Source organism: Tribolium madens, unplaced genomic scaffold (genome assembly GCF_015345945.1).
Source record: "Tribolium madens isolate multiple individuals breed KSU strain unplaced genomic scaffold, Tmad_KSU_1.1 Scaffold_91;HRSCAF=231;Tcas5.2_LG7, whole genome shotgun sequence".
NCBI classification, from domain to species: Eukaryota; Metazoa; Arthropoda; class Insecta; order Coleoptera; family Tenebrionidae; genus Tribolium; species Tribolium madens.
The window spans coordinates 14,683,392-14,694,339 of NW_025401063.1; the positions used below are offsets into that span (position 1 = coordinate 14,683,392).

Here is a 10,948-nt window from a genome sequence, read left to right on the forward strand (position 1 = left end):
CACGCATTTGGCCGACCAAATTTGTCGTTTCAGTCTTCGACAAACGTTTCAGTAACAAATTAATTTAAAAAGAAGGAATTTTGAATGAGGTGCAGGTAATTTCTAATTTAGAACTGTCAAAATATGAATTAAAAAGTTTTCAGTTAACCAAGTAGATGGCACTACTTACCGGACGATTTCGACGATATTTTTGAGGTTAAGAGAATTGACTTTTGGCTCGTTATGTTACGGCCGTATGGAGCGCAGCGGAAGACAGATGAAGTAGGCCATGAAATTTAATAGTGGTGGTGCCACCTTTTGTCATACTTTCAAACATGCAGCAACTGTGCAGAATTCTATATTGTGTTATAAATGTTAGGTTCAACAAATCATATGTACAAAGCATCTTATAATACAGGGTTCATTGAGCACTATCTTTAGTTTCTTTAACAATTTTTCCATTAACAAAGACTTTTATGACATTTCTGTCGTCGCCCAAAAACACCAACTTTTGTAATAATTCTTGTGGAGTACATTTAGATAATAAATCCGCTGAAGCATGTTCGACGTTTAAATCAACGATAATCGCATCAAAACTTTTCGTAACTTCAAAATTACCGATTTCGCTATCTAAAGCCAAAGCTGTAATAAACATATTAATTGCGTTATTGTAATAGAAGTCTACTCACCTTTAGCTCCACCTAATGTTGCCATATAAAAAGCATCAACATAAGTGAGTTTTTTATTGTATTCCGATTTCATAAATGAAAGATTTGTAGACGCACTAATAGCAGATCTCATGGCATTTATAATTGAAGGTGATGCTCCTCCAGATACGTCTTAAATAACATGTTTCTCTTTAATATGTAGATTAATATTCGGGTTGAAATAATTACCAGTTCCCAAAGCAACGTTAATCCCAAGCTCCCATAATTTTCTAACATTGCAAATTCCCGATCCTAAGTAAACATTTGATTCAGGACAATGGGAAATTGAAGTCCCGGTTTTATTAAGTAGTTTCATTTCATCTTCACTCAAATAAATACCGTGAGCTAAAACTGTCTGATTTTCCAATTTTAATGCGTTTTCTCGTATTTATTGTAATTACCTTTGTTGTTAAAAGCTTAGCAGTATGATAAACACTGGCGTATGAATCCTTATACGATTCGTGTACCATTTTTACCTCGTCTTTATTTTCAGAAATATGTGACTAAAAATTATTTTTATAGCTTTCCAACTATGCAGTAGTTTTAACTTACTTGAATGTTAAGATTGTATTCCTTTGCAATGTCACTTAATTTTTTCATGAGGTCCATATCGACACTTAATGCAAATCTTGGAGTAATAATCGGTTGAACTAAAGGGTTACCAATAGCCCTAACATTTTTAATAAATTTCAAAGTGTTGTCAATCGATTCTTGTGCTGTTTCAATATAATCCGAAGGTGCAAGTTTAGTCATATTCACTTTTCCAACAAAAGCTCTTTGTCCATACTTGGTCACAGAATTAGCCAAAATCAAAGAGCTATCATCATATAATGAAGCAAAATAACATGCAGTAGTGGTACCGTAGTCTAAAGTTTTTCTCTGCACAAATCATTACATTTTTATACCTATCATAGAAAAGAGAAAAAAAATCATCTTACCACAACAGCATCATAAACTTTTTTGCTAAGTTCCAAATCTTTGTACTGTTTTTCTAACTTGTAAGTGTAGGTGTCTAGCCATTCAAGTAGAGGCTTATCGTACCCTAATCCTGCATTAGGATACTGTGGTGCGTGAATATGAGTGTCTATGAAACCGGGAAGAAGTAATTGGGTTTTTTTCAATGTAGTTGTTTCATATCCAGTAAGATTGAGTTGTTTTTTGACTAACTCCAAATCGGAGACATTTCCAATTGCTTTAATCTGAGGATAAGAATAAATTGATGCAATGTATTATTGGTTGCATAACAAACGAAAATAGTACCTAACCTAAAGATGTGTTTTTTAACTAAATAAAAATAAAATATTTTGGAGAGGATTTGTTAACTGTTAATGGTTGAAAATGTACGAGAAATTACCTTTCCGTCACGTCCTACGATAACAAAACCGTTATCGATCACTGCTAAGGTGTTAAGATTTATGCAGTGGATAATTTGGCCCACAATTACTCGACTTTCCATTCTAAAATATACTCCTTTTTAATATCTATTACTGAGGCGAACTATAAAAACGGATAAGTATAATGGCAGTCGATAAACAACTAGAAAACTTTGAGAGGGGGGTAATCAGTACAATCAGATGTTTAGTTTAAAATTAACTTAGTTTACCATTACCGCACCCTGTATACATAGATAAAAAAATATAAATTTATTTTGTTAATACTTTATACTATACTACTATATAATACAATATTTTAATTTATAGTTTTATTCATTTTTTTCTTTGATTTGTTTTCAGAAATTTTCTCGATAACTATTTATCGTAGAACATTGATCTTTTTTGTATATAATAGAAAATTAAATTTTCTTTTCAACGGTACCAAACATAAACGGTTATCACCAAGAAGTCCAAATAGACTGGGTGCCAAAAATCGACCAAAAAGATTTTAACTTTAAAATTAATCCATGTAATGTTTTTTTTACATTTTTAGTGATCTTTAAGGCTCAAAAAAGTACACAAAACGTTATTGGGTCAAGTTACGTATTTTTTGAGTTGAAAAACGCTTGAAATATAGTTTTTTAGACGTAAAATTACCCGCTGAACACAATGCAACAGGTTAAAATACTCTGCGATGTATAGTTTTTGCGATATAGAGTACTAAAGTTAATAATAAGGCTAGAAGCACACAAGATTTATAAAGGAAGATGTGGTAAATAATGCAAGATGCAACACAATAATAATAACAAATCTGAAATCTGACATAAGATGATCAACTTCATACAATTCAAAATCAAAATTGACGATAAAAAAAAAGAATTTAACTTGAAAGATACTTTGTTTTCGCTGCAAATGAAAATCTCAAAAAATTGCACACTTAGGTGTGTTGGTCCTTAAATCGAGACAAATCAGGACATAAATGTAAAACAGGACAAGATAATAAAAACCTAAACATGTCCTGGCTTAATCAGGACGTTGGTCCCCTTAATCTGACAGTCTGCAACCTGCGCAGATTTTAACTGGTAGTAAAAGTGGGCAATGTTTTCTCTGTTGAATTAAAAGTTGCCTACCCATTATACACATAATTTTTTTGTTTTTTATTAATAATTACAATTGTGATACACGTAACAGTATTTTTTTTTCTAAATATTTTCTTTTTAACAGAATTAAATGATTTAGTGATAACATTGCACATCGTGTGACAAAATATCTTTTTTTATGAACTCTTGATTGCTTATTTGTAGGAAGCACTATTTTACAGAGTTTTGTGTTTTAATGTGATTGTTTTATTTGTTTAATGACGTTTTTTTTGAAAGCTTAGTTCTAAATTTAATTTCAAATCTTTATTTAAAAAAAAAACTATGTTACATTTGCATTTTTTTAGAGTCAAATATGTCACAAATTTAAACTTTCTATATAAAGAAAAAGAATTCTGTGTTACACTGGATTCCAGTGACAAATTTAGTGCCAAAACGCCCCTTTTTTAGTTCTATTGTGGTGCACAGGTGTATTGTTGACTGCAATTTACTACGAGTTGCAAGTTGCAACTGCCCATAGCTTGCCAATATGGCGGCACCAATTCTCCTTCTATCTATCAATTCTTTGGTATCATTCCACTGACGTCACCATATAACTCTTTAGAGTCTCTCACTCTAAGTTCCGAGGCAACCTTTTTATTCTATAAATCTTGGACCATACATACATAACCTGAGTATGTGGCAAATTCGAACACAAAAACACTGATTACAAAAGTGTTTAGAGAGGCGAATAACCACAGGGTATAACATCAGAATAATATAACGTAAGTCAGAGTTCTCATTCTCATTTTTTGACACATTTTTCTGGTACAGAATTCCGGTAATGCATATTGGCCTTTTTATATAACTAAGTACCTACTTAACTAATCTTTTATTGAAAGTTGCCACTCGAGTAATTTTTCCATGATTCTTTACAAAGAAAGATTAAATGAATTTACACTTTAATATTGGCCTTTATAAATGTAGGTTAGGTTGAAGAATTAAAGATTACAAGGTGTTTTTTTTTTCGTAACAAATAAGAAAAGGTAACAAACAATTTCGTTAATCAATACCTATATCTATGTAATTACTTTCTCTGTAACGAGTTGTTTACCTGTCTTTGAGAGCAATTAAAACACGACCAAAGTTTAATTGACTCTGATGTTAGGTTTATCATGTAAGATAAAAATGTTTAAAAAATACTTATATTAAAACACCAACCACTCAACAACAATCTAATCTATGATTCTTTCTAATTTGGAGTGTTTAGTCGTTTTATAGTAGACCTGCAAACGTGCTCTTAAAAAGTACTGTGTTAACAAAGTTGAATTGAAAATTTATTAAAGGTAAATAAAATATGCTACTGGGTTAATAGTGTTTTCGTGGCTTTGTGGCCATAGACATCAATGCCATGGTTCATAAAACGTTTTATGTTTCACCTGAAATAAATCAAATAATTTGACAATGTCAAAAAATAAACACTCCTTTAAATATCATATGAGAAAATATCAAGTGAAGTAGCTTATGAATACACATCAGTATACTGGGAAACAAGTAAAGTTTCCTGGCAAATTAAATTGTGAAAAGACATATTGCCCTAGGGTATAATTCCTTCAAAAAGACATTTAGTTTTTTGTGTTTTACAAGAGAAAAATTAATTATAAAACACTGATGCGATTCAATTTATTTTGTATTTGTTTCTGTTTGCGTTTTTAGGCCAGGAGTGGAAATGGGTGCAGAAGGCCTAAGTCCAAGAGATCCCAGTTCATACTCTAGACCAGGTAATGAACCAATGAAGTTTGAGGAACAAATATTATTTATTACATTTCAGAGGATGTTGCTGTGACAAATATTTTTCTTAATTTAACCGTTGATTTTGAAAAAAAAATTCTTCATGGCAATGTGGACCTAGACGTTACTAAAATTAAGAAAAACGCAACTGAACTGGTATGTCATCAGAAATGTTCCTTGTCTTTAGTAAAATTTTTGTGTTCAGATTTTAGATGCAAAAGATATAAAAATATCTAAAATCCTTGATGCTAATACTAAACAAGAACTGAAATTTTCATTAGCTGAACCACAAGAAGAGTTTGGTTCGAAACTTTCAATCGAATTACCCAAACAAGGAAATGATTCGTAATAAATTTAAAGTAATTTATATCGATACTGGATTGTTTTTTTCAGTTATACAATTTCGATTTTTTATGAAAATAGCCCAAATGCAAGTGGTTTACAATGGTTGACACCTGAACAAACAGCCGGCAAAAAACATCCCTACCTTTTCAGCCAGTTTCAGGTAAATTTGATTTTTTGGTTTAGATTTTTGCTAAATTTATTTTCAGGCAATTCATGCCAGGTCTGTCCTCCCATGTCAGGACACTCCTGAAGTTAAGACAAAATACAAAGCTACAGTAAGTTTATGGCTTGAAACTAGACTAAATCAAACAAGTTTTTTAACAGATTACCGCCCCTTCAAATCTAACTGTTTTAATGTCGGCCATACCTAACAAAACTGAAATTTCCGGCCCCTTCAAACGCTCCCATTTCAGCCAAGATGTTCCTATGCCCGCATACCTCATCGCCATAGCAGTTGGTGCTCTAGAATCGCGCAAAATCGGCCCCCGATCGCACGTTTGGGCCGAGAAAGAAATCATAGAAGATTGTGCCTACGAATTTGCGGAAACTGAGCACCAACTTAAGACAGCTGAGGAGATTTGTGGTCCCTATGTTTGGGGCATTTACGATTTACTTGTCCTTCCTCCGAGTTTTGCTTTTGGAGGAATGGAAAATCCCTGTTTGACATTTGTTACTCCTACTTTGCTAGCAGGTGACAGGTCTTTGGCTAATGTTGTAGCACATGAAATAGCACACAGCTGGACAGGGAATTTAATCACGAATCGCAATTTTGAACATTTCTGGTTGAATGAGGGGTTTACTGTTTTCGTTGAACGGAAAATTAAAGCGAGGCTGACGTCACCGGCGCATCAGGATTTTGATGCCTATTGCAGGCTGAGTGAATTAAAAGAAGAGGTAATTTTTTGTTATCCAAAAATAAAATAAGCCCAGTCAAATTAGACAAAAATAGGGCGATCGGTGGAAAAAAATCCTAGAGAGTTGGAATTTTTTTAAAACGTTTTCTTTGTTCTTGGGTAGACATATATCAAAAGTCGCCGAAGGTGGGGGGCGAGCTCGAGGAGGGGGAGGGGGTAAAGGTGTCTTTTTTTGTTTTTTTGCTTATATCTCGGAAACTATTACTCCTAACGGTTTTTGCCTCCTTATCAAAATTAAAGCCTATAAAATTTCCTACAAAAATAGTCCTTTGCATTTTTGTTGTAGGACTAACTGTAAGCGAGTTATAGGGCTGATAAAAAACATCATTTAAAAAAATGTGCTTTATCTGCATTTAAAACAGAATTAATCTTGTGATTTGAAAAAACTGAAAGCAAATTGAATTTATTGGGTGCAACACTTCATTAGAGAGTCTATAAAGTCTTCCGAGTTGACCTCATATGCTGCATCTTCGTCTTCAACGTAAACATTGAAAACCGATTTACAGTCTTGTTCACTACAATATTAATAAATAGATGATTTATTTATTATCTATAAAGCTAGATAATTACCTATGTTATGTATAGAATTCAGTTATAGTAGTCTCGTTCTTCGCATGGGCTATGTTTATGGATAAATATTAAATGTTGATTTTCATAAAGTGTCGTCTCAGTGCACTTCTGCACTCTCAAAATTCGAAATTTCATGTTTCTAATTTTGTTTTTAAGCGTTTAAACTCTACTTTATAAATTTGAAAAGTGCACTTCTACACTCTCTAAAAATCATATTTTCTAAATTTAATAATTTTCGAAAAATCTGATTTTAGTGCTCCTTTACACCCCTAAAGAATTTTATGTTTATATCTTTGTTTAAACATTTAACCCCCTTACAGATTGATTCTCTCTTTCATCCAAAATTTTTATTTATATCTCCGTTTAAATGTTTACACCCGAGTCACCTTTCAGGCAGACCAGCTTAGTTGAGGAACGCTCTACACATATAAATACTTACCATATCCCAATGAAATGTGTTTCAAAGGATTTTTAATGCAATTTTATGTAGACTCCAAACTTTTGAAGCCTACGCTTAGTCCTACGACAAAAATGAATAGCACCATTTTTGTAGGAAATTTTGTAAGCTTCAATTTTGATAAGAAGATAAAACCCTATAGGAGTGATAATTTCCGAGATATAAGCAAAAAAACAAAAAAAGACACCTTTAACCCGCTCCCCCTCCTCGAGCTCGCCCCCCACCTACGGGGACTTTTGATATATGTCTACCCAAGTGTAAAGAAAGCGTTTAAAAAAAATTCCAACTCTAGGATTTTTTTCCACCGATTTGTCTAATTTGACTGGACTAAAGTGCATAATTTTTACGATCTTTAGGTCAAATTGTTTGGCGAAAATAGCCCTTTGACAAAATTGGTTGTTGATTTGAAAGGAGTCCACCCTGATGATGCATTTTCGGTAGTTCCCTATGAAAAAGGTCAAACTTTTTTGCGTTATCTTGAAGAAGTAGTTGGCGGGCCTGGTAATACTTTCCACAATTATTCAACCAAAACTTATATAATTATTTTAGCTCAATTTGAATCATTTCTTAGAGAGTATTTCAACACATTCAAATACAAATCGATTGATACAAACGATTTTAAATCATTTTTCGAAAAATATTTTGCAGACATCAAATCAGTTGATTGGGATACTTGGCTTTATGGTACCGGAATGCCTCCAGTGATTCCCAACTATAACACTTCTCTTGCTACCAACTGTAACAAAATTCTGAAACAGTTTGTAGACTGGGAGGAAAAAGTTGCCTGTCCGATTGAAACCACTCACATTAAGAATCTTGGTGCGGATGAAATAATTTACCTTTTGCAAGAAATATGGAGTGGAAAACCTTTGTCTATTCCAAAACTTGAACAACTTGACAAGTTGTTTGATTTTAGTAAAGTGAAAAATTCTGAAATAAAATTCAGATGGTTGAGAATTGGATTAAAAGCTCATTGGATGAAGATTGTTGAACCAACTCTTAAATGGATTAATGAAGTTGGAAGAATGAAATTTGTGCGTCCCCTGTATAGGGATTTGTATGCATGGGAAGATGTGAGAAATAGGACGATTGAAAACTTCAAATTGAATAAAAATTCCATGATGCATGTTGTGGCTTATACTGTTTCTAAAGATTTGCATTTAACTTCTTAAAACGTGTTGAATAAATTTTTACGCAATATTTAAATTACGTGTTTCTTTTACCCGATATTATTAAAAAATAGCATGTTTAAGATTTTAAGCATTGAAATAAGATATGTGACTATTTTATATTCAATAATTATCTATGTTGTTGACAAAAAATTATTTCAAAATGTAATCGTCTGGATAGTTAATAAGTTTTGGAAATGACTTGATTTCTTCTGCAGTATAATGGTCTAGTCTCTTTGGCATTGGTCTGATTTGTCTTATTTGATTAGAGACGTTCTTTAGCAAATCTGCTGGTACATTATCATCAGGAAAAAGATGTAATCTTTCCATTGTATGCCGCCTTTGCAAATTACCATCCATACTATTATAAATTGCTTTTTTGATAATCTTAAACAAATATGTTAAAATACTATTTAAACTAAGTCAAATAATTTTTTACTAATTTCGGGTCCTTGCTGTGTAATTCCCACGCTAAGGTCCAAGATGCACCACCAGGATAGCCCGTGTGGTGAAAGTAAACACGTTTTTTCCATTCTTCTTCAGGCATAGCGATTTCGTTGGTGTTTATAACAATTACATGATCACCACAATCATCTGAAACGTAAGTAATGTATCATTTCAAGAAAACACCTTTTTTCTTTAATTACTCATTGGATGATAAATTGGTTTATATAACCCCATTAAATACTTTTTTATTAAATGTGCAGATTGAAATGGGTTCTGCCAAGCGGCATCATACAAATGCCATATTCTTGCAAAAGTGGCCCATTGCTGTAAACATAAACATAAATTTTATGCATTTTTGTGATCAACTGTATTTTACCTGAACTCTTTTTACTACAGACATGCTTGTAATTGTTTTTTTGTTGTTAAAGTGAGGTTAAGCAAGTTACATTAAGCTTTTCTGTGCTTCTATAACCTTACTTTTGTTACATAATAATAAATATATAGCGTGCGGTCTAAACAGTGATGCCAAATGAGATTAAGCGCTTGTCTCTAGATTGTTGCTTCCAAATTCCCTAGAATTCCCTAAACTACTTAAATAAATTAAAAGATACTGTTTCATAGGTCTATTTTGTTGAGGTAATATAATATAAATACAACATAAAAATGTGTTAACTCCAAACAACAAAAAATCAATAAATAATACAACATTAAATTAAAATAAATTTTACTAAAGAAATAAAAAAATAAAATTCATGTTAATTAAAACAAATTCAAATAAATGTGTGTATATAGATACCTACTTAATTTTTATTTATACTTATACATTATAGGATTTCATTAATTTTAAATATTCGTCTAAAACATTAAATGAATTGTAATAATTAGTAAACATGGCAACGCGAAAAACGCAAACGGCTTTTACAGATTTGTTAACAAGAAATTACCACCGAGGATTTAAACTTAAAATTACGTTTTTTATGTTTTTGGTAACTAGAATTTTCACAAGTAATTTTGAATGCCTTGGGTTGGTTACCCTTTGTTGTAGACGGTTGACGTTTTCTGTCAACCTGGTGATAGGTAACTTAACTTAAATTTTGATACTAGTTACAGTTGGAGACAAAATACTTTGGTCGTCAATGTCACTTGAGTGACATTAAATTGTAAAGTATGCTTTAGGACTGTTAACATTATTTTGCTACTGTCAATCATAGTTGACAAGTTGTATGTACAAGTATTTTGTCTCCAACTGTACGATATGTTTTGTTTGTCACCAGAAATGGCATCCTATTCACGATGAATATCCCAAAATCCTAGGGAGTAATTTCTTGTTGATATGACAATAGTGCATTTCCTATCTTGTTCTTTTTTTTGTCTTTACACATGTAACTACAGAAAATATTTTTTTGGTTTCCGCGTTACTAAACTAAACTCATATATTCTCTGTTCATAAATTAAAGAAACACCCAACCGGCAATAAGACTCAAAAATTCAACCGGCAACGTTGTCTAGTTATATTTTCTAGTGGGAACGTATGTGTCAAAAAAATAAGGTTATGTTTTCTTTTATACAAAGTTTGTYGACCAACGGAACTCAGAGAAGTCTTRTATGGATTTAATATCTTAGATGGTATTGGGCGACATACGTCGTTGCGGTTTTTGGTTTTTCAGGTTTTAAATTTGTAGCACGGAGAATTGAAAATTGGTTCAAAAGGACCACCGGCAGACACAGAAGCAACTTCTTCTCACCCCGACGGTTTCAGCAAAAGTTTCAATGTCCCATTTGCATTGTTGTTATGATGATAGCGTTATTTTATTTGTGATAAGTTGATGGTTCTGAAAAGAACCGATTTTTCTAAAACTTGAATGTGGAACAATGCAAAACTAAAAGAAATTCTCTTTATTGGATTCATCATGATCTGAACTTGACCAAGTTGATGAAGAATCAGAATCAGCCAGATCAATTATTATTGGAGGAATGTTCAGCTGCAGGTTCAAAAAAAAAAGTCAATAGAAAATCTAGGTTGGGGTAATCTTGTAGGTAGTTTTGTAGATATTGAGACTTCGCGAGAGTTATAAATCGAATTTATCCATTTTCTATGTATAATTTTTGCGAGAAATTAA

At 32.2% G+C, this 10,948-nt stretch overlaps 3 protein-coding genes across 4 annotated transcripts; 1 reads left to right on the plus strand and 2 right to left on the minus strand.

Annotated features, from left to right (window-relative positions):
- Positions 1-321: 321 nt before the first annotated feature.
- LOC123011042 (guanine deaminase) lies at positions 322-2,240 on the minus strand. Its single transcript, XM_044408303.1, has 7 exons — positions 2,041-2,240; positions 1,625-1,885; positions 1,239-1,565; positions 1,088-1,189; positions 876-1,041; positions 669-818; positions 322-621 (listed from the first exon to the last, which is right to left on the minus strand). Exons 1-7 carry the CDS (start codon positions 2,140-2,142, stop codon positions 401-403), a joined length of 1,329 nt encoding a protein of 442 aa, XP_044264238.1. The 5' UTR covers positions 2,143-2,240; the 3' UTR covers positions 322-400.
- Positions 2,241-3,652: 1,412 nt separating this feature from the next.
- On the plus strand, positions 3,653-8,418 carry LOC123010530 (leukotriene A-4 hydrolase). Of its 2 annotated transcripts, none has more exons than XM_044407493.1 (9): positions 3,653-3,920; positions 4,852-4,916; positions 4,967-5,082; positions 5,132-5,271; positions 5,320-5,431; positions 5,478-5,546; positions 5,596-6,165; positions 7,569-7,713; positions 7,762-8,418. In XM_044407493.1, exons 2-9 carry the CDS (start codon positions 4,865-4,867, stop codon positions 8,382-8,384), a joined length of 1,827 nt encoding a protein of 608 aa, XP_044263428.1. In that variant the 5' UTR covers positions 3,653-3,920; positions 4,852-4,864; the 3' UTR covers positions 8,385-8,418. The 2 variants fall into 2 exon arrangements, with proteins under 2 accessions (XP_044263428.1, XP_044263429.1); XM_044407494.1 differs by lacking the exon at positions 3,653-3,920 and adding an exon at positions 4,408-4,481.
- Positions 8,419-8,481: 63 nt separating this feature from the next.
- LOC123010531 (39S ribosomal protein L13, mitochondrial) lies at positions 8,482-9,343 on the minus strand. The gene is made up of 4 exons (XM_044407495.1): positions 9,205-9,343; positions 9,029-9,152; positions 8,821-8,975; positions 8,482-8,768 (listed from the first exon to the last, which is right to left on the minus strand). Exons 1-4 carry the CDS (start codon positions 9,226-9,228, stop codon positions 8,535-8,537), a joined length of 537 nt encoding a protein of 178 aa, XP_044263430.1. The 5' UTR covers positions 9,229-9,343; the 3' UTR covers positions 8,482-8,534.
- Between the last annotated feature and the right edge of the window lie 1,605 nt (positions 9,344-10,948).